The 21,821-nt window shown below is 37.9% G+C and overlaps 1 protein-coding gene across 1 annotated transcript in view; it reads left to right on the top strand.

The window, feature by feature from the left end:
* The window catches only part of PCNX (pecanex homolog (Drosophila)), a 73,610-nt gene that overhangs the window by 40,397 nt on the left and 11,392 nt on the right, over positions 1–21,821 (top strand). The window contains exons 11-26 of the mRNA XM_010019138.1: positions 1,465–1,575; positions 2,073–2,164; positions 3,457–3,566; positions 5,241–5,346; positions 6,731–6,823; positions 8,229–8,379; positions 10,651–10,792; positions 12,181–12,358; positions 12,770–12,878; positions 13,548–13,677; positions 14,737–14,795; positions 15,506–15,721; positions 16,144–16,397; positions 17,356–17,586; positions 19,816–19,916; positions 21,117–21,267. Of these exons, the coding sequence (XP_010017440.1) occupies positions 1,465–1,575; positions 2,073–2,164; positions 3,457–3,566; positions 5,241–5,346; positions 6,731–6,823; positions 8,229–8,379; positions 10,651–10,792; positions 12,181–12,358; positions 12,770–12,878; positions 13,548–13,677; positions 14,737–14,795; positions 15,506–15,721; positions 16,144–16,397; positions 17,356–17,586; positions 19,816–19,916; positions 21,117–21,267 (2,234 nt within the window). The remainder of the gene's footprint in view (positions 1–1,464; positions 1,576–2,072; positions 2,165–3,456; positions 3,567–5,240; positions 5,347–6,730; positions 6,824–8,228; positions 8,380–10,650; positions 10,793–12,180; positions 12,359–12,769; positions 12,879–13,547; positions 13,678–14,736; positions 14,796–15,505; positions 15,722–16,143; positions 16,398–17,355; positions 17,587–19,815; positions 19,917–21,116; positions 21,268–21,821) is intronic.

Genomic DNA, 21,821 nt, shown 5'->3' with positions numbered 1-21,821 from the left:
TGCTCCCCATTTATGATGATTATTTTCTGGTTTCACCTAGGTGGTCCCCAATAGGGAGCGATTCTGTTACAGACTTTAAAAGCCATCAGAAATATTGGGGTTTTACTGGACTAATCTTCATAAATTGTGTATTCCCAGATCTATTTTGTAATTTTGTTTTCAATCAACCCAAAGTAGCTCAGCTTCAGGCCTTTGCGAAACAACTTTTTCACCTATCAGTGAAGAAACACTTCGTTTGCCTCCTGTGTAGATTTCTTTGAGTAAAGATTTGAGATAAAGGTTTGGCCACAGAATTCTGAAAAATATTTTCTTCAGGTCCTGAGTAGCTGGTCCTTGGTCTTCTATTTCCTATTTTGTGTCAGTAGAAAGATGCAGAACTCTGTTTCTTCCCAAGCCTTGAACCTACATGTTTTTAAATGACAGTTATTTAACTTTACTTAGGAGCAGGAAAATAAAAAGATAATTACTTATGCCACTATAGATATTTCTAATGTGGAATCCTTTAGTATCCAACCATTCTATGGATATAAAGTTAGAAGCTTAAAATTGAGGCTTGTGATTCTTTACAGGATACTTTAAAATTGGTTGCTTCTTCTGATCACTGAAGCTACAAGTCAATAAGTTCATAGAATTCCTACTGAAACTGCTAGATTTTGCCTGCTAGCATTATTTTCATGGTTAATCCTTTTATCCTTTAGAACCTAGAACATATAATGTGCTACTGCTTGAGAGTTATATCTGAAGTACTTAACAGTTGTGTAAAAGATTGTTATTTCATCATGATTTATTCCTGAAATGGAAAATAAATGCTACGTACAGGTTGGGACATAACATTGTCTGTATTAATATTAAGTGGCATTAACTTCTCCTTGCATTCTTAAGTCCTGTAATTTGCAGAGGTTTTAATGGTTCATACAGTTACCCCTTTTCATTTAAAAGAAAAGTCATTTAGGATCAGAACTTTTCAGAAGTGGTGTGGGAAAAGGAGTGAAATTCAAATGTTATTAGTGGCAGAAAACCTGGGGTGAAATAGTTGGCCTCTTTTACGTCAGTGTGGCTGGTGTTACTCCTTAGTCCTGGAACTCCAGACAGGCAGTTAGGCTCGGATAAACCTCATTTACAATGAGTGAAAACTTTCAAATCTTCTAATCTGTAAACACTCTTGGCTGATGTTTGCGAAATAAAAATGGAAAGCCTGAATTGGCCTGTGTCCATTTCTGAACTGATTAAAATGGAAGTACAAGAAGTCTTTTGACTGTTGATCTCTGCAACCTCTGCGTTCAGTCAGTTCTGAGTCACTGGAGTGCAGATACACATAATAGATGCTTTCCTTAGAAATAATTATACAAGTCCTTCAATGATGTTAGATGCTGTGTGTGATACCATAGAACTTAAACTGAAGATGACATTACCTTACTATATTTTTCATACTCACTTTTTCAACTTTTTTTTTTTCTTCCATAGTGTTTACACTATGTTTCCCCATAGTATTCTTCATTGGTCTCCTGCCTCAGGTGAATACATTTGTGATGTATCTCTGTGAACAGCTGGATATTCATGTCTTCGGTGGCAATGGTGAGTGGTGTGTTTTAGTGTCAGTGGCAACAATATTAGATTAGGGGCAGCCATCAGATCAGTAGGATAGTTACCAATAGTGTAATCACTAAATACTTTTATTCCTAGCTTCTAAACATAGAATACTAGTTGTTGGGGTTTTTTAAGAGGCTAGAGGTCTTCTGATTGATTACAGAGAACTAGAATTACTGTCCTAGTAAGTCTGTCAAAAAGTGTACTTTCCTTCTTAATGGTTGCAGTTGACCATTTCCATGGTAATGCTGTTGAATAAATGAGGAGGCATATAAAGCCACGTAAGATTTTCGTTAAGAAAGAAAAAAGTAGGGGAAAAATACAAGTAGTTGCTGTGGGTTGGATTTTTATTTTCTGTATCAGAGGGGTGTTAAAACTAGAGGGCTAATAATCTTAATCTGAAGTATTTTGTATTCTAATCGGATTGTATTCTAAACTAATTACATAACACTTTAATTTTTCTTTCTCTTCTATGATATTTACAGCTACCACAAGCCTGCTTGCAGCACTTTACAGTTTTATCTGTAGTATTGTGGCAGTAGCGTTGTTGTATGGGCTGTGCTATGGTGCCCTGAAGGTGAGCAAAATTTTAGACATAGTATACGTTAATGTTTTAGGGTTGGTTCTTTGCTTCTTATTAGATACTTAATTATACAGAAAGTAAATTAGAAATATTAGTCTGATTTGGTAGGGTTTTGTACTTGCTCAGCTGTGGTGCCATTAAAGGAGATGCAATGCAGAAACAAAACAGGTTTTTTGGTTTTTAAAAGGTGTACCATATATGCCTGCATTAACAGACCAAAACCATGACACTTACCATCGTGTCTATGGTTCTACATTAGTTCTTGGAGGTGGGGGGGAGAGAATGCTCAAAAAACCAAAAACCAACCAAACAAAAAAACCCCAAACCAACCAACCAACCAAAAAAGTCACTTAAGTGGCTTGTTTCTACCACAGTTGACTTGTATTGGTTTGTTAACATCTCAGTGGCTTGTGTGACTATTTCTGGTTTGCAGCACTGGAAGAAACAGTCTTTTCAAAATTAATCTTTACTTGAAAAGAAACCAGGAAATAGTTTGTAGTGTCAAAGTGAAGATGTGTGTATATCTTAAAAGATAGAGTTAGCTGGCCAATGTGGTGGTGGGGAACCAAACCCAACTGTGTTTCCTTGCTTGAAATGCCGTTCTGTTTTGAAATGGTGTGGTGGTGATTCTGTTTGGTTTCAGATGTGTTGATAATCAAATGCTCTCGGTTCACAATTAATTATGGCATGTGTGCCTTCCAACTTAGAATGGACTGGCTTTCTTCCGTTCTGTCAGAGAGTAAAAAGTTGCTAGAGATAGTGCTCCTGTGATGCTGTCACCTGCAGAACATCATTAGTGTGTACGTTTGTCTCATTAGCTTTTTGTGAACACATCTGTTCAAGATAAACAAACTTTAGCCAAGAATCACTATCTCCTCTTTGCAGATCCAGTATAGAACATGAAAAAAATCACTGGTTTAGTCTAAATCCAGCACATTAGGAAAAAAAAATCTGAGTGAAAACATATGTAACTTCCAAAATAAAGTGATTTAAATGCAACTCTAAACCTGTGGTCTCAAGGGATGCAGGAAATTATTCCTAAGGGGTATGAAAACGGATGACTGTTCAATGATTGAGATGCGGTAGGCTTAAGGGAGTTAGACATAAGTAAATATGTCTAACTGGGTAAATATTTAACAGTGTTTCTGTACTGAAAGGTCTGTTTCATTTTTGTGGAATTGAGTTAACTTTTCCATTCTCTTACTATGATATCTGTGATTCTTGTATATCTGATAAGTGTTGTATACTTTGTCTCCTTTTTATTAACACTTTGTTTCTGTCTCCAGGATTCTTGGGATGGGCAGCATATTCCAGTTCTCTTCTCCATATTTTGTGGTTTGCTAGTGGCAATATCATATCATCTCAGCAGACAAAGTAGTGACCCTTCTGTACTTTTGTAAGTGACTCAGTTTGTGTCCCTTCCCCAGGGAAGAAACAAGTTGCAAGGAAACGTTATTTATAATGTTAGATACCAGTACTGTTTGAACTAGTAGTCAACAGCATTATCAAAAATAGTATGAGATTGATTCAGTAGTTAGAAGTTCTCAGATTTTGCACCTGTTTCCTCCTCTAATGACAACCTTTCTTTGCTTTCTGGCAAATCGCATACATGCCAGAATCTGATTTGACTGCCTGCTGATGTTCTCCAAAATGCTGTTTAGCTGCCATCTGTCTGCTGGTCTGTTTGTGCTGAGCAACCTGTACCAATTCTGTATATAAAGAGGTGCTCAAAGCATAGTTTAAGATGAAGCCCATGTGGATGTTTCTCTCAATTCATTATTGTGTTCTTTTCTGAATGTGCTCAGATCACTTGTTCAAATAACTGCATCTCGGATGCAAAACAATAAGGATCTGTTTTGGTGATGAGCATTACTGTCTGGCATGGAGAAACATGTATTCATGTTGCTCCTCTGAGTTGGAGCATTGATCTCATGAGATTCAGTTAATAATTATGTGTGTAAAACAAAACAATTCCAGTAGGAGAAACACCTCCCACAGAATAGCCAATAGAGGCTCAGTCACATACCTGAGCTAGGCAGAGCTTGAACTTGGATTTAAATTTAGCCGTAATGTTGGATGAACTTGATAAGCAGTAGTCTGGAGTAGATAGTGAGGGATTAGATAGTGAGATTAATGATTTGTGAGTGTTCACAAAGAAGGAGAATTCTTATCTTTGGATTGACGACTAAACCTTGTCCTGTTACTCTTAGTTCAGGTGACTTTACTCAGTTGGTATGAGGTTCTTGTCCCTAGATACCTGTTCTTTTTTTCTTTCCAAGTACTATAGGCTGGATGCTTATTTCACCTGCAGGTTCACCAGTTCAGATGTGGCATGGTTAAGCGTTGCAATGTATTGCAGCATTGCCTTTGAAGATTTCTGTCTCATTCTGTAGTGAGCTTCCTGTCCATAAAATGAAGTAATGCATATTTCTGTACCACACAGAGTATTGTAAGAAAAAATCCCATTGAGGGGTTGTAAGATGCTTAAGTACAGCTAGCACTGCTGCATATGATCTTCTGAAAGCTTAAATATAAATTTTTGGGGCCTTAGTACCAGCAATGGCTGCTAAGAATTTAGTATTTTGGTCAGCATGGGTAATTTGGGAATTAATCAGGGTAGTATAGATTTTTCTTTTTGTTGTTGCTGTTGAAGTTTGAATTTAAACCAAGGAATTCTTGCTTTTCTGATTGGTGTTGACAAATAGATCACTTCTAAACTTTGCACCAAGTTACATTTCAGTTATTTATGAACTAAAGTTTTGCTGCAGAAGTACTTAAAATTCCGTATGTGTTCATTATTCCATCGGTACTGGAGCAAGTGCTGTTTGAACAACATCTGGCTGTTCAGCCTTAAGGGTGGTCATTGTATGCAACCAGCGAACTAATTCTTTTATAAAATTGAAAGCTCATCTTTGTAAATTTGCTCAGCCATGTGAAAGCACTCATAGACCAGGATTATTTTTTCTTGTAGTCAACTTGTAATAGAAGTTTTGACTCTATTATTCTTCTAAAATATTCTTCACATAAAACAATACATGATTTTCAGTGGGTTGTTTTCTGTGTCTTTAAGCTCTTTAGTGCAATCAAAATTTTTTCCTAATTCTGAAGACAAAAACCCTGAGGATCCTCTGTCTGAAGTAAAAGATCCTTTACCTGAAAAGCTTAGAAATTCTGTGGTGAGTAGGCTTTTGTAATTTTATTTTTTTTATTTAATCTAAGCATTTACTTTATGTTGGTTTGTACAGCATCAATCTGGATCTTAGCTAACAATACTTAGTTACCATGGTGTTGATTTAGAATGGCTATCAGAGCATTTCCTTTAAATCTGCAGATGAACCAATGTACTACACTAACAATACAATATTATATTGCAATTTAAGTTATTTAAAAGGAGGAATGAATTGGAATTCCCTAGTGTGAATTCAGTAAAGTATCCTAGAGGATTTTCTTGTAGCTCATTGGTAATAAATGATACTTGCTTTTGTGCAGAAACTAGTGGGAGAGAGCCAGTGGTGGCAAAACTGTATTAACTCAGCATGTCTAGTAATTCTGAGCAAGAGCTTTGTGCCTGCTGATCCAGAAGCAGAAAATCAAAATGCTTTAAAGTGGTGTGGGGTTTTTTTGTAATTTGTTTGGGGGTTGATTGTTGGGTGGTTTTGGTTTCTTTTTTGTTTTGGTTTTTGTTTTGTGTTGGTTTGATTGGTTTTTTTGGGTTTTTGTTGTTGGGTTGTGGGGTTGTTTTTTTTTTTTGTTTGTTTGTTTTTTTTTTAAGAAGCACATGTAACCTGTTCCATTTACTTTAGCATGTACTTGGAATTTTTAGTACAAATTCACTCTATATATGGAAGTAATATTGAAACACTATTCTTAACACAGTGGAGCAACAAGTAAAAGGCTTAAGAAGCTTAGGATGTCTAAACTTGGAGACTCTGGAGTTGGAGTGGCCCTAAGTACATATTGCCCCCTTGTGACTGAGCGTGGCATTTACACATTTTGTTATTTCTTGCCCGTTGCCGAGAGCTTGTATTGGTTTCTTAGGTGTAATGGAAAATTCAGACTCATTTCTCAGGATCATTCCAAAGCTATCCTTTACCCTTCTGCAAAGGCGGAGGGAGAAGTGTTAAAGAGCCTGTTTGTTCTGCCTAGTTGCTAGCTCTGTCCAGGCAACTGCTGTTCAGAGCTCCCAGTTCCTCCATAGTCTCAGCAATTCTTGGATCATAAATGCAGAATTAAATTAGCCCTTCCAGCTTGTTCATGAGTGCTGTAAGGGATGGGGTCCTTATACCACCTTGCAGTCCAGAATCGGAGAGAGAATGTATTCGGTGTATTAACTTTTCCTGCCCCACTTTGGGTGTGCATCTTTCCACTTAACTCATTTGAACTAATGCTCTTAGCCTTAAGATTTGTGTTCTGAAATTTCTGATAACTTCCATTGAAGTAATTAACACTGGCATCATTAGAAAATCTTTGATCATTTTCAGTGTTACTGTGATGGGCATTAAGAATCTGAAGAACACAAAGCTGGTATTTTCTGAAATTGTTTTTGTTTTGACTCTGCAGAGTGAACGATTACAGTCTGACCTGATTGTGTGTATAGTCATTGGTGTACTCTATTTTGCAATTCACGTCAGTACAGTATTTACAGTTTTACAGGTAAGGTGTTGCATCATGTCTGGCATTTGTCTTCTACATGTGAATACTTCAATGTGATGTAATGCTTTTTCTGGTAGTATACTGGGGTTCTGATTAGTTTTAGATGGTCTTTAAACATGTGGTGTGACAAGTACATGAAGATGTTCACATTCCAGTTTTATATGCTCAAAAACTCTTCTGCTCTTTTCTTAGTTTCTTCTTACATTCTGGATTTTTGTTTCAGTCATTGAAGTAAAGTGTCCTCTTCTGCTTCATCTGTCTCAGTTAAATCATGTCAGGATTATTTGGGAGTAAGGAAAAATGAAACTTAAGTCTAGAAGGCCTGATTCTTCAAAGTTGAGTGCCTGGACCTTGATTTGGCAATTGCATTGTCATGTGGATGTTTGTAGACCATGGAATAGGGGAGTCTAGCTAATACTATTGCTTCAGATACTTTTATGTGTATATATGACTCCTATTTGATAATGATAACATGGGACCAGATCCTGTGTTTGTAAGTAAAGGCATTTGCCTGAAGCATTGCAAGTACTGAATTTCTTGTTTTGGTATTCCTGTAATGGAACTATCAGTTAGTTTATGAACAGCCTTCTGTCAGGCAAATGAAAGTTTCCTGCATGTATTTTAGAAGGATTTTACTCTCCTGCTGGTGCCTGCAGTTAAAGAAACTAATTTTAAAAAGCATATGTGTTTAGGTAGCTTCAGGTTTTCAGATGAAGTGTCCTATTTAACCAGGTGTACTAGCTTTTTTCAAAGGAAAATATCTCTTCTGTTGGATGGCTGGACCTCAGCATTCCCATGTTTGGGAAACTTGGCTATGTGCTCTTCACCAGTTAGGTGTCACAGAACTTCTGAATCAAGAGCTTATAACAAAGTAATGCAATCCTAATTTTGTTACAACATATCAAGAAATCTAGAGAAAATTTTGGTGTCTAAGAAGTGTTACTGTGAAATCTAGTCTTCATACCACTATAATATAGCAATATTTTGTGGTTTCTGTGGAAGAGTTTGGTTTTGGTGGGAGGCTTCTTATTCACCAGCTTCTCAAGAGACTAGAAGATAAATGATTTGTTTTTCCTCAGGCTTATACTTCCTTTTAACCAGCAGATGAAAATGTAACTTGGGTTCAGCCTTCAGAGGATAATAGGTTTATCGTTTGTAAAATGAAATGCAGATGAGGCGTAAGCAATGGTCTATAAAGGAAGATTGGTGTACTATTTTTACTGCTTGGAGCAGAAATTTTCACTAAGTATTTGAAAGTGGGTAATACAGCTACTCAGGAACAAATAGGTTACCAACTTACTATTACCAGGAGCACCTGCCTAGGTGCTGGAAAAGGTATTACATGATTGATGTATGATTTTGTTTATAAACCACAAACCTTAATTTCTTCAATTCTTCTTTTTAGCCTATTTTAAGTTATGTTCTCTATGCATTGGTGGGTACGGTAGGCTTTGTGACCCATTATGTTCTGCCTCAACTCCGGAAGCAACTTCCTTGGCATTGCTTTTCTCACCCACTGCTGAAAACCAAGGAATACTATCAGTTTGAAGTCCGAAGTAAGTATAGTTCATGCCACTTTTTTTTGTACTTGCTGTAGTTGCTGACCAACTCAATTTACTTATTGGTGCACATAATCTGTTTGTCGTGGTTCAAGCCCAGCCAGTAACTCAGAACCACGCAGCTGCTCAGTCACTCCCCGCCTTCTTCCTCCCCCCTCTCCTGGAGGAATGGGGAGGAGAATTGGAGGAATGTAACTCCCACAGGTTGAGATAAGAGCACTCCAGTAACTAAGGTATAATACAAACCACTACTGCTACCGATAATAATGATAAGAGGAATAACAAGGGGAGAGGACACAACCCCTCATCACCCACCGACCGATACCCAGCCCGACCCGAGCAGCGATCTGGGCCTTCCGGGTAACTCCCCCCAGTTTATATACTGGGCATGACGTGCTGTGGTATGGAATACCCCTTTGGCCAGTTTGGGTCAGGTGTCCTGTCTCTGTGTTCTCCCAACTTCCCCTCCTCCCTGGCAGAGCATGAGACTGAGAAAGTCCTTGGTCAGAGTAAACATTACTGAACAACTACTAAAAACATCGGTGTTATCAGCATTGTTCCCAGACTGAAAGTCAAAACCACAGCACTGCACCAGCTACTAAGAAGGAGAAAAAAATGACTGCTGTAGCTGAACCCAGGACACTGTTCTTTATTCTTCTTACCTCTGGAGTGTTTAATGACATCTAATCTAGAAACGTTGTAGTTACTTGAGCTTTGATTCCATGATATTTTATGTATCTCTTAACTGATGTTGATAATATATTAGATGTGCTAACATTGTCTCAGAGCAGTTCCATTAAAGCACAGTCTTTAAAGTCTCAAGTTGCAACGCCTATGCTAACGATTGCCTTAATTTTTATAAAGGTAGGGTGTTTTCCACTACGTATTTCTTCAAGATCTTAAGTTTTTGAAGTTTAGGTATGGTGAATACTGTTGGAGATTTCATCTTTGCATGCATTTGATTCTTAATGCTATTGTTATGTATAACAACATAAAGTAGTGCAAGTGGCCTACTAATTGAAAAACACATACAGATCTGTCTTGCAGATCTTGTTAATCTGCATAGACACATACTTGCACCTTGTGTTAAAGTGTACATTTCTGTGAAATCTTTCCCTGGAGGCTGCAGAAAATACATAGTTATACTTTTGATCAGTTTTCCAGTGTGGATAAATGTAACAGTAGATTGTGAGGTCTCCACTGTTGGGATGTTTTTATTGTTAACAGCAGGTGGAAAAATTTCTATCAGAAATGGCTTAGAAACAACTGAAGCCATTTTTGATTTTTCTCTTCAGTTAGTTTTCAAGGTAACTCTGTAATGAAAAGAAAGAGAACATTCTGCTGTTTTCAGAAGCAGAGAATTATCAAGAGTAATTGTAATATACTAAACTATTTGGAGGAAGAAGTGAAAAGTGCAATAGTATAATTGTATGCCTTAGATTTTATTTTTTTTTAATTTATGAAACTGTAGAAGCTGCAGTTGGTGCCCGTCTGCTGATACTTGACTTCAGCATTGCCATATGTAGCAGCGTTTTCAGGAAAGTTGAAAGTCCTATCCAGTAATGTTAAATATAAGTTTGTAGCAGTTCCCAGTTTGGTCCCTGCAACTTCAAGAGAATTTATGCCATGTCAATGACTAATAGTCCTTATGGCATCTGGCATAGAAAAGGAACTTCAGTTTTTGCTGGGGCTCATCTAGGCATGTGGACTTACCTGTATCTGTTCTGCCTTGTAAAATAAATTTTCTCATCATCTACATTTGCATTACTTTGAAACATGGCAATCCTGTTAGGTATTTTGCAATTATTGTAGAAGTTTAAAAGAAGTGCTGAAGTCTGTTGTTTGTGTTGGCAGGTTACATATACTCTTCTATACTCTAGTATTAAATATCTTTGGTTTGAATATGGTTGGAAAACATCCTTTTGCATGAGAAAATGCGTAATGTCAAGTAGGTTCATAAGTATCAATGTTGAAAATATTGAAGAGGTGATAACCAAGTTTGCGTCCTGCCATGTGCAAAAAGCAGGTAGCTTTCAAACTGTAATACATTTTGTATAGCTGTGTAACAGTGCAAAAACTCTACTGGGGCTACCAACAGTAGCTTAGCAAGAGCTCCTCTTTATTTTAGTTAGATAAATTTAGGCAAGTCCAGTATGAAAATACAGTTAGTGTTTGGCTCCACAAATTACTCAGCTAACAGATTAAAGATTCATGATCTAAGTTGGATTTGGCAGTGTAATCTGACTTCCTTTTAATATATCTTGATAGGTGCTGCACATGTTATGTGGTTCGAGAAACTTCACATTTGGCTCCTTTTCATAGAGAAGAATATTATCTATCCACTGATTGTCCTCAATGAGCTTAGTAGCAGCGCTAAGAATATTGCTAGTCCAAAGAAACTGGATACTGAGTAAGTAGTAAAGGCTATCAAGTAATCTGAGTATGTCTTCTGTGGTGGGAAATTAAATAGTGAGTTCTGGCCTCAGTGTGAACTCGGTTAATACTATTGCCTCTAAGGTAATGAATAAAGTTCTTCTTTCTTTGAAAGCTCTTATAGAACTAAGTCACCTTGCTGATTTAAACTGAATGGAATATTACAGTATTAAACTAAAAACCCAATTCATAGCATATACTATAAAGATTGGAGGTTGCAGAATTACCTAGTAGTGTGATATCAGAATTTCCTTATTGATCTTCAGAGTCTATAATATCAAGACTGCAAATTCAAGATAGCAACACTATGTTCTGATATCATGTCAGATGTAAATTTAAGACTTGTGTAACGTTTCCTGAGTTGGTATGCCAGTTTGCAGCCCCTCTACAGCTTTCTGCTCTTATCACGAAACTCCCCAGGCCTTGCAGCCCCTGAGTATAATCCGTATCCAGATGGAATTGCATACTGCCTCTTAAATTGAGCCTTAGTTATAATCCCTCAAGTATGTGACTGTCTCAGCAAATGAGAGTTCAATAATAGGTCCTGCATTTTTTGCCTCCAAGAACAGAGACCAAGTTGGATTAAAAGTTCTATTGATTAAGGACAGAAGTGTTGTAGAGAAAATAAATCTTGAAGCAAAATGGAATATCAGCAGGGAGGGGAGAGATTCTTTGAGTGTGGGTTTGTTTTGGGGTGTTTTGTGCTGTTGCTTGTTCTTAAGTTTAATAATCCCTGGATCTATTAAGTTCTTCCTTTGGGTTTATTACTCTTGTCACTACAAGACCTCCGGAAGGAATGTTGCCATTACATTAACATTATTTTTATAACCCTTTCATCTGTCAGTTGCTATCTCTGAAAAAGAATATCACGGAGTTTATCGTCAAATTGTGGTTGCCCCAGTATAAGATAGAGCAGTATAGTCATGAGGAAACAATGATAATCCAGTGTTCATTAACATCCTCTTGCTGATTAATTTAGAGCAGTACTGGCATTTTTGCATCTCAATATTCATAACCTAAATTAAAGACCGGATTTTCTGTTGAGAGTACAAGGATATTTCAACTCCTGATTTAGTGAGACTTAAAATAATATTAATCCTTGAACATAGATTGGCTTGAGAATACTGATAGAAAGACTAGGATAGTAGCCTTTAAATAAAAATAATCTGAGGTTGTCTTTAAAAAACAACAAATTAAACCCCACCCAGCCACGCCCCCACCCCCCCGCAAAACTCCGAAAGCAAACCTGAATCTAAACCTTGAGTTTGAAGAGATGGGCAGTGCATGACAGTAACAATTTAGGTGGTCTTTAAAGCCCTTTTGGACAGGAGATAAGTAACTGTTTTATGTGAATTTCTTACACAGGTTGGGTGCTTTAATGATCACAATAGCTGGCTTGAAGTTACTGCGTTCATCATTCAGTAGCCCAACGTGCCAGTATGTCACTGTTATTTTCACAGTGCTCTTCTTTACTTTTGATTACAAAAGTTTTACTGAGACCATGCTGCTAGATCTCTTCTTCATGTCCATACTCTTCAGCAAGGTAACTTTAACTCTCTCTTTCTAGGTGTTTCAGGTCACCTAAAAGGGAAATCAGATAGCCCTAAACTGATAGGTAGTCTTCCAGATCATCCTATTGGTACTGTAACCAATATGCCATGAGACAGCTAAGACTTCTCTTCCCAAAGCACTTGCGTTTGCTTGAGAAAGCATGTGACCTACTAAACATCTCATCAGTTTCTGTTAGTAGAGCAATGACGTGCATGTTATGATGCTTGTTTTCTTATTACATTGTTTTTGTAAGTCTCAAGGTTTCTGCTAGACCAGTAAGAACTTTAGGATGACCAGTAAAATCCTCAGGATATTTGTGTACTGCAAAGCATGTTGATTCTTAGCCAAATCACTAAATTATTCTTCTCTCCTTTTTTTTTTTTTTTTTTTTTTCCTCCTGTAGCTTTGGGAACTCTTTTATAAATTGAGATTTGTATATACCTACATTGCTCCCTGGCAGATCACATGGGGATCTGCCTTCCATGCTTTTGCCCAGCCCTTTGCTGTGCCACGTATCCTTTGAAAATGCAGAATTTTTCCTGAAGTCATGTATTATAACTTCAGAATGTTTCATTATAAAGAATTGTGTATTAAAGGCTAAAGCTACTGAATTAACAGGTTTGTCTAGTGAGTATGAAAAACTGTGCATGCTTTCTGCCTTGCTACAATGCTGTGAATTATAGAGTAGGAATAGAAACATGGAGCAAGAGTTATTTCATTCTGAAAATGACATAGCTTTTCTTCAGACAATCATTGTCTTTTTCAAGAGTCACTAACTATGGTTTTACTTAGTTTTGCATTTTAAGCTTCTGTAGACTGGTTTGAATGGAGTGTTGAGGTAAGATTCTCTGTAAATTCTGAGAAAGAGAATGACCACCATGTCTAGTGCCAAATTTTCACCTATTTCTATTTTTAAAAGCAAAATCATAGAATCATAGAACAGTTAGGGTTGGAAAGGACCTTAAGATCGTCTAGTTCCAACCCCCCTGCCATAAGCAGGGACACCACACACTAATAATCCTCTTATTGCTGGAGATTGTGTAAAGATGCTTTGTTGCACAAAAGTTCTTAGGTATATTGTTTTGGTCTTAATTGATGTTGCTGTCTATTTCAGGTACTATCACAGGAGCTTGAACAATAGTAGTTGTTGCTTTGCTTTCCTTAATTCTATTATCCTACAGATTCTGCAATGTTGTTTGTCCAAGCAGCTGTGTCAGCTTTCTTCTCTACTCCACTGAATCCTTTTCTGGGAAGTGCAATATTCATCACTTCATATGCCAGGCCTGTCAAATTCTGGGAAAGAGACTACAAGTAGGTGAAATAAAACCTTAAAGGTTTTGTCTTTTTGTTTCTCTGGCTAAATGTATTGGTTTGGGGTGTTTGTTGGTGTTTTGGTTTGGGGGGTGGGTTGCTGTGTGTTTGCCTTTTTTATTTTTTCCTTTCCAACTGCTTTTTTTTCCCCACCCCCAGTTTATAGCACTGAGCTTCTGAAATGCTGTAGCGGCTGTGTTTTATACTAGCAACATTAGATTCTTAAGTGAAAAAAGTGAATTTATGTACAAGAAGGTTTTGAGGGGCAGTTCATAACTGTATTTGACATGTGTTCATTATTGCTCATTTCACAGGTTAACCTCAATATAAAAATCTTTAAAGTATATCATCTTTGATCAAGGTGGGATCAGTAGTAAAAGATTTTTCATGTCATATTATACCTTCCTGCTGGTTTTTTGTCTGAAGTCCAGTATTGTTGGAGGTCAGACCAGTAAAATGTTAAACAGCATAGAGCAAGATGAGTTCTGTTATTTATGGAGAACTCTTTGTTTCACTGCTTTATTGCTTTTTTAACATTCTAACACTGGAACAGTTTAAATACAGTGTTCTCAATCTTACATTAAAGAGTTTAAGGTGTAACTTCAGCTAACGAAATAACTTTCTGAAAATAAAATTTCTGAAAATAACTTTCTGAAATAACTTTCAGTAAAGTCTACTGGAATGTTAGCTGTCCTGCTTTAATTTTTGAGTTTGTCACATCTAAAGCTTTATGATAATTATCTAAGAAAATACATTCACTTATCTAAATGTATATAAATGTACATCTAAATGTACATCCTCCATATATCTGAAGCTAAACATTATTCTATGGCTACCTGCTTTGGGCAAACTTTATGAGGTATTGGATCATAAGGCAGAAAATACTTTTACATATGAGAAGAGCAGCAAATTTGCATATAAAATTATTTTGAAACAACTTTTTGAAACTTTCAGTGGGAATATTTTTTATGGTTTTATTCTGTTAGTAATTTCTTCCGTTAGATTTTCTTACAGGAATACATTTTGTGTTAAGTATGCTTTATTTTATGATTTTCTCAGTACAAAGCGTGTGGATCACTCAAATACAAGACTGGCTTCACAGCTTGATCGAAATCCAGGTACCTTTCCTAGTTTGATGTGTTTTTTGTGGTCTGGGTTGGGTTTTTTGGGGGGAAGCAGTTGTGGGGTTTTGGGGTTCGTTTATTTGGGGGGGGGGGGCAGGGGAAAGAGTGTTATAGGATCTTTTATAGGATTTGTGATCAGTTTGCCCTTTGATCTTCTCCAACTTTGCCCAACCTTTCTTTCTATTGTTTTTTCCTCCATCATCTCATTCTTGCTTTATTCATTAGACACTCTTACAACTTGTTTTCCCATTACCTTTGTGCCTCTGCTTTACGTATAATCATCTGCATTAAGCTGTTTTGCTTTTTATTCTTAAGTAATTTTAAAAAGCTAATCGTTATCTGAGGGAGTCTCAATGTCATGGTGTTGAGACCAGTACACAGTTATTAATGAGACACTTCTGTGCTCATTTGCTTTTGCCCTTTGTGTGGAATAGATTGATGGAAGATGCATGAGTGGAACTGGAGGAGTAATTTGAAAATGGAGGAGTGCTAACGGGGGGAAAAAACTGGTCAAAAATACTAAATGTCACTTAGCATTCACTTGGAGGAGTTCTCCCTTAAGGGGGCTGTGTGTGTGGAGAATGACCTTGAAACAGTGCTGCTGTTAAGAAAAGTGTAGGATGGAATGTGAAGTGATACCTGACATTCAAGCTTGATGTTCTTCTGCAGGTTCAGATAATAATCCAAATCCAATCTTCCTGCAGGTTCAGATGATAACAACCTGAATTCAATCTTCTATGAACATTTAACCCGTTCCCTTCAGCACAGTCTGTGTGGAGACTTGTTGTTGGGTCGGTGGGGAAACTATAGTACTGGGGACTGCTTCATCCTAGCCTCTGACTACCTCAATGCACTAGTACACCTTATAGAGATAGGAAATGGCTTGGTCACCTTCCAGCTGAGGGGGCTTGAATTCAGAGGTGAGTGTGTTCCTTTCCTTAGCTGTCTGTATTAAAGTGAAGTTCTGCTTTGGAAACTTAACTTATTTCCAGTTCTATCCTGTAAAGAAATTGCTTTGAAAAGGGGCTGTAGGGCTTCTTCATGCCCCTGTCTTTTGTGAGGGGAAAACTGGCTTGTTCTAGCAGAGTTGATGCTAAGTCTCTCTTTCAGTTTTAGTGCAACATGGCTACTGTAATTGATTCTTAGATACACCTAACAAAAATGTGATCCTAGAGTGATTAAGCAAGCTATCCAGATCTTGTGTTCAATGGCAGATAGATCACTTGGTGCTACAGAAACATAATTGGAGATGGGTTAGTTTTTAAACACTTTTAAACACATGTCAACATTAAATCAATCATAAAGTGTTTGACTCTTTCTTCTTTCTCTGCTTTCTCCTAAGGAACTTATTGCCAGCAACGAGAAGTAGAGGCCATCACTGAAGGTGTAGAGGAAGATGAAGGCTTTTGTTGCTGTGAACCAGGCCACCTCCCTCACATGCTTTCCTTCAATGCTGCCTTTGGGCAGCGTTGGCTGGCTTGGGAAGTGCTTGTGACAAAGTATGTTCTGGAGGGTTACAGCATCACAGACAACAGTGCAGCTTCCATGCTTCAAGTCTTTGATCTCCGTAAAATTCTCACCACTTACTATGTGAAGGTATGATTCAGATCAGTACAGCCCTTGGGGAAGGTAGGCTGGGTTACACCTGGAAACTACTTAATGTCTAGAACTTCCCATGCCTTTCTTGTAAGCATCACAGAATGTGATACATATTACAGATGTATGAATATCTTCATCAAAGGAGAGTAGAGTTTGCTGTACTGATGATTACTTGATAGTCTGGTGCATGAGCAGGACAATGACCCTATAGTCTTTCTAGCTGAAGCTGCAGTAGCAGCTTGAAAGCTGTTACCCAAACATAATAGCTGTGTTGTAAATAGTTAAGAGAAGTTAAATAGTGTGTTTTTTCTTGGAGAAAGCCAAGCTGCTTTGGTCTCTAAAAGCTGTCCAAAACAATTTTTTCTTTCTTTTTTTAAACACACAAAAATCCCTGTCCTAGAATTGTAAGAGACTCCAGGCCTCAGATCCCTTCAGATAATCAGTCTACTAATTGAGATCTTTCATAAGCTACCATCTTTGAGAGCTGAAAATTTTCAGGTTGAAATATTTCCAAGATACTTATTCACACACGAATTGTGGTGTTTGCGTTCTCCCTCCCCTCTCCCCAAGCATGAAGATGTTAAAACTGTCTTGTTGTTTACTTAGCCTTTGAATTATTTAGAAATTCAATATCTAAACCTCCATGTTAACTAATATAAAAATTCCTATGTATTTGTTTTTCTGAAAAATTACAGTGAGAGTCCTATCCTTTCTTTCCTTATTCCTTCAGTACATGCTTCAAAAATCTCAACAGTCTTTGAATAACATGTCTATATATTAACCTGTATTGTGGTTTTTGTGTGAATTTGCTGCATCTACCAGCTAAATAAATGCTACTGTGTACCAGGCTTGTTCATTACCAAGGAAATAATGCAAATGAGTTGAAACAATTGAGGTTGCTGGCACTTATTTTATTGCAATACTGACTCATATTTTTTAACTACTGCTGTTTCAGGGAATCATCTATTATGTCACAACATCCCCCAAGCTAGAGGAATGGTTAGCTAATGAGACAATGCAGGAAGGACTGCGGCTGTGCACAGACCGCAATTATGTTGATGTAGATCCAACATTTAACCCCAATATTGATGAGGATTATGACCACCGTCTAGCAGGGATCTCAAGAGAGAGTTTCTGTATGATATATTTGAACTGGATAGAATATTGTTGCTCTCGAAGAGAAAAGGTAAGTATGTTCGTGTGAGGAAAGCACACTCTGGTTTGACGTACAGGCTGTTAAATATTGATTATTTTTTAAATAAAGATTTATAATTGCATATTAATTTATAGTTTACTGGTTTTGCTCTTCTGCTCTTGAGATGTGAATTTGAATAAATTCTGTAAGTAGTCTGTGGTTTAACCTGTTCATTAATGAATTTTTAGTTGCCAGCTTGAATCTTAGTCAGGCATTTATCTACCTGCAGAAGGGTATCTTTATAGAATTAATATTTTGTGCTTGGGTATCAAGTGTTTACAAATCAACCCTAACTTAAACCCCAAACCAAAACAACACCCACTCCAACCAATTACCTGTTGCCAGCTTAGAATAGTGACCACTTCTTTCTTAGTGGTCATACTATACTGTTCCTTTGGACCACTGGAATTTTTGGCTTGTGAAAATGACCATCCGATGTTTAAGCTTTTCCTCTCTCTAAATCCTTCTACCTTTTAAATAGAAACATTAGTACATTTGTAGAGGAGTGCTATGACTTCTTACTATATGCAAAAACCTGTCTGTGGTCTAGTCAAAGTAGCATTGCCTCTGAGAATAATGAGATTAAAGGGACAGGAGTATAATTGGAGTTCAGGATCTGAGAAGGATCTGAGACTTAAGAGTTCAGTTTTACTTTGGAGGTAAAAGATTAATTAGAAGCCTGTTTTAACAGGTGTGAGACTGTTCTGCAGTCACATGACAAACAATAGCTGAAGAAAATTGCTTCCTTCTAAGTCACAATCTTGTGAAATACTTTGTGTCATATTGAAAATCGGGTTTAATCACTACTATTATCTAGTGCATTATATACCCTATACAGTTACTACTGGCTTTGAGCTGAGTTCTCCCCGAATAAAACTGTAGGCCAGGGAAGTTTCCTGAAAACTCAGAATTCTGTACTCCTAACCAGTATATGAAAATCCACTTTATTGACTAAAATTATCATAGAATCACAGAATGGTTTGGGTTGGAAAGGACCTTAAGATTATCTAGTTCTAACCCCCCTGCCATGGACAGGGATGCCCATCATTAGACCGTGACACCCAAGGCGCTCTGTCCAACCTGGCCTTGAACACTGCCAGGGATGGAGCATTTACCGCTTCTTTGGGCAACCTGTGCCAGTGCCTCACCACCCTCACTGTAAAGATACTTCTTCCTTATATCTAACTTGAACTTCCCGGTTTAAGTTTGAAGCCATTACCTCTTGTCCTATTGCTACAGTCCCTGATGAAGAGTCCCTCCCCAGCATCCTTGTAGGCCCCCTTCAGATATTGGAAGGCTACTATGAGGTCTTCACGCAGCTTTCTCTTCTCCAGGCTGAACAGCCCCAACTTTCTCAGCCTGTCTTCATATAGGAGGTGCTCCAGCCCTCTTATCACCCTTGTGGCCCTCCTCTTCCACCTGGTCCAGGTCCTTTTTATGTTGAGGACACCAGAACTGGACACAATACTCCAAGTGAGGTCTCACAAGAGCAGAGCAGAGGGGCAGGATCACCTCCTTTGACCTGCTGGTCACGCTTCTTTTGATGCAGCCCAGACACAGTTGGTTTCTGGGCTGCAAGCACACACTGAACCCGGCTCATGTTCAGTTTCTCATCAAACACCACCCCCAAGTCCTTCTCCGCAGGGCTGCTCTGAATCTCTTCTCTGCCCAACCTGTAGCTGTGCCTGGGATTGCCCCGACCCAGGTGAAGGACCCTGTGCTTTGCTTTGTTAAACTTCATGAGGTTGGCACTGGCCCACCTCACAAGTGTGTCAAGGTCCCTCTGGATGGCATCCCTTCCCTCTAGCATATCAACGGAGCCACACAGCTTAGTGTCATCGGCAAACTTGCTGAGGGGGAATATTATTGTTTTAACCCCATAATTTTGCTATTGGACAGTTCGCATACAAGATACACAGTATTCATAAGGAATGTTGCATGCAACTGTTCAGCTTAGGATTTGTCTTATTTCAAACACAGTATGTGTGGCTCTGCCTCTGCAAGTATTCTACATACTTGCAAAACCTTTAAAAAAAAAAATAATTCCTATTGAAAGTCTGAGCAAGAGTAACTGGTGTGGTAGGTACACACATAACACTTGAGTTTGTACCTTTCTATGTGTTTGGGTCTCTCTACTCCTGGCAGAATAGCTTTTCTGTGGCTATTCTTTTACTTTGTTCACCTGACTCTTTCTTTTTTTTTCTCTTTTGTTATTACAAGCCACTGGATGCAAGTAAAGACTCTCCCCTGGTGACACTGTGTTATGGACTGTGTGTTCTGGGGCGGAGAGCATTGGGAACAGCTTCACATCATATGTCAAGGTAATAAAATGTTGTAAGCTTCCCTTCCTCAAAATCCCTCTGGGTTCCTAGGTTAGGTATTAAATGAGTACCTCTTTACAAAAGAAAAAGATATTGAGTATTACCTTATGTAACTTGCCTTTGTTATATCAGCCAGTGAAATGTAACCAAAGAACAGCAAATGACGGAGAATTTGAATTTGAGCATTTTGTTTTAGTGAACTAATGCAAGATGAGAATTCTGCTATGGGTTAAGGACCAGTTATAACTGATGGAAACTAGCTGAGTTCTAAAAGTAAGCCCCATATGCTTCTCCGAGTACATGCCCTGTATGGAAATAGGGTGAAGAAGAGGACAGTTTCTTAAAATGAAGAACACACATGTCTTGATGCAAGTTAGATCAGATCATTGTGTGTAAGTTTCACAGTTTAGCTGGCTCTGTGGCAAGCAGCTGTTTTCTACAAATCTCTTCCAGCTCAACTCTGTCATCATATGGCAGTCTCTTTCTTGCAGACTGACAGCCTCAACTTACTTTAGAAAGCCCATGTAAAATGTAGTTGTATATTTCAAGAAATCACAAGGTGATGCTTTAAAAAGAAAATAGAGAAGCATAATTGGATGCGGAAGCTCTTGGTCAGCTGGGTGCTGACTGTAAAACCTGGTCTAGTTTGCTTTCAGGGAAACTGTTGACTAATTCTTGTAAGTATCATCCAATTGTCCCCTGAAGGTCTTGCAGATACGCAGTGGCAAGAGTGATCATAGCATATCATAGTATTTCTAAGTTAGATTAGTAAAAGGAAACCATGCCTTTGAGTATGACAAAGTTGTCAAGACTTTCATTTTTTACTAAAGCATGCACAACTGAAGCTACGTTGTCTCCTTAACTGATCCATTGTGGTGTTATATTCCCTGAAAAGTGTTCTCTTTATAAATCTTCATCATAAAGTCAGGCTTCCCTCATAGTGTTCCTGTTTACTTTAGTCTGTGTAAATAGACTGTTGTGTGTATGGCTTATTCATTAGCTGTTCAGTGCACATAAACATCTAGTGTCCAACCTTTACTCCTATATGCTGTGTTTCCTGTCTTATCCCGTAAGTTATATTACAGAGAAGAAGATGTGCGTTTTTGTACAGCTCAGTGTTTTCTGCTCTTGTCAGTGATGTTTGTATATCTATTAATATTTGGGCTGTTTTCTTCTCTTCCTTCCCCCCACCCTCACCAGTAATCTGGAATCCTTCCTGTATGGCCTGCATGCCCTGTTTAAGGGCGACTTCCGTATATCTTCAATTAGAGACGAATGGATCTTTGCTGACATGGAATTGCTGAGGAAAGTAGTGGTTCCTGGAATACGGATGTCACTTAAACTGCATCAGGTGAGAGATTACACAGGAGGATGTGTCCAGTTCTTTTTATTTCTGTGCAGTTATTTTAAAAATAAGCAGCTGGGAGAGAGCAAAAAGAAGAACAGAATAAAAGGGCATATGATAGAGGTGGACAACAGAAAATGAGGGAATATCATGTCTTGTCCTTTGTTTTATTATAGTTCATGTGGAAGGTGATATTGAGGAAAGGGGAATGCAGTTTATGCTCAAAGCTTGAAAATTACATCAAATGTTCAGAGAACATGTCATGCCCTGTTTCATATCTATCTAGAGATAATTCCCTTATGAACAGCATCTCTGATATTTTGCCACACTCTTCCCCTCCCCACATGTATGTAATTGGTTTAAAAGGTTATCGTGCCATTTGAAGCTGCGCAGCCCTCTCCTCCAGTGGGAGGTTTTTTTTCTTGTTCTCTTTTCTTTGAAATGTTGTAATAACAGGCACTTGGCATTACTCACTGATGCCACCAGTAAGGTTTAAAGTGAGAATGAGAAGGTTGATTTTTCAATAAGCTGAAATTGGAATTGGTCTTCATAGTGAAGTG

The sequence above is a fragment of the Nestor notabilis genome, unplaced genomic scaffold (assembly GCF_000696875.1).
Source record: "Nestor notabilis isolate BGI_N333 unplaced genomic scaffold, ASM69687v1 scaffold14417, whole genome shotgun sequence".
In the NCBI taxonomy this organism is placed as follows: Eukaryota; Metazoa; Chordata; class Aves; order Psittaciformes; family Psittacidae; genus Nestor; species Nestor notabilis.
This window is presented reverse-complemented; position numbering and strand designations above follow the sequence as displayed.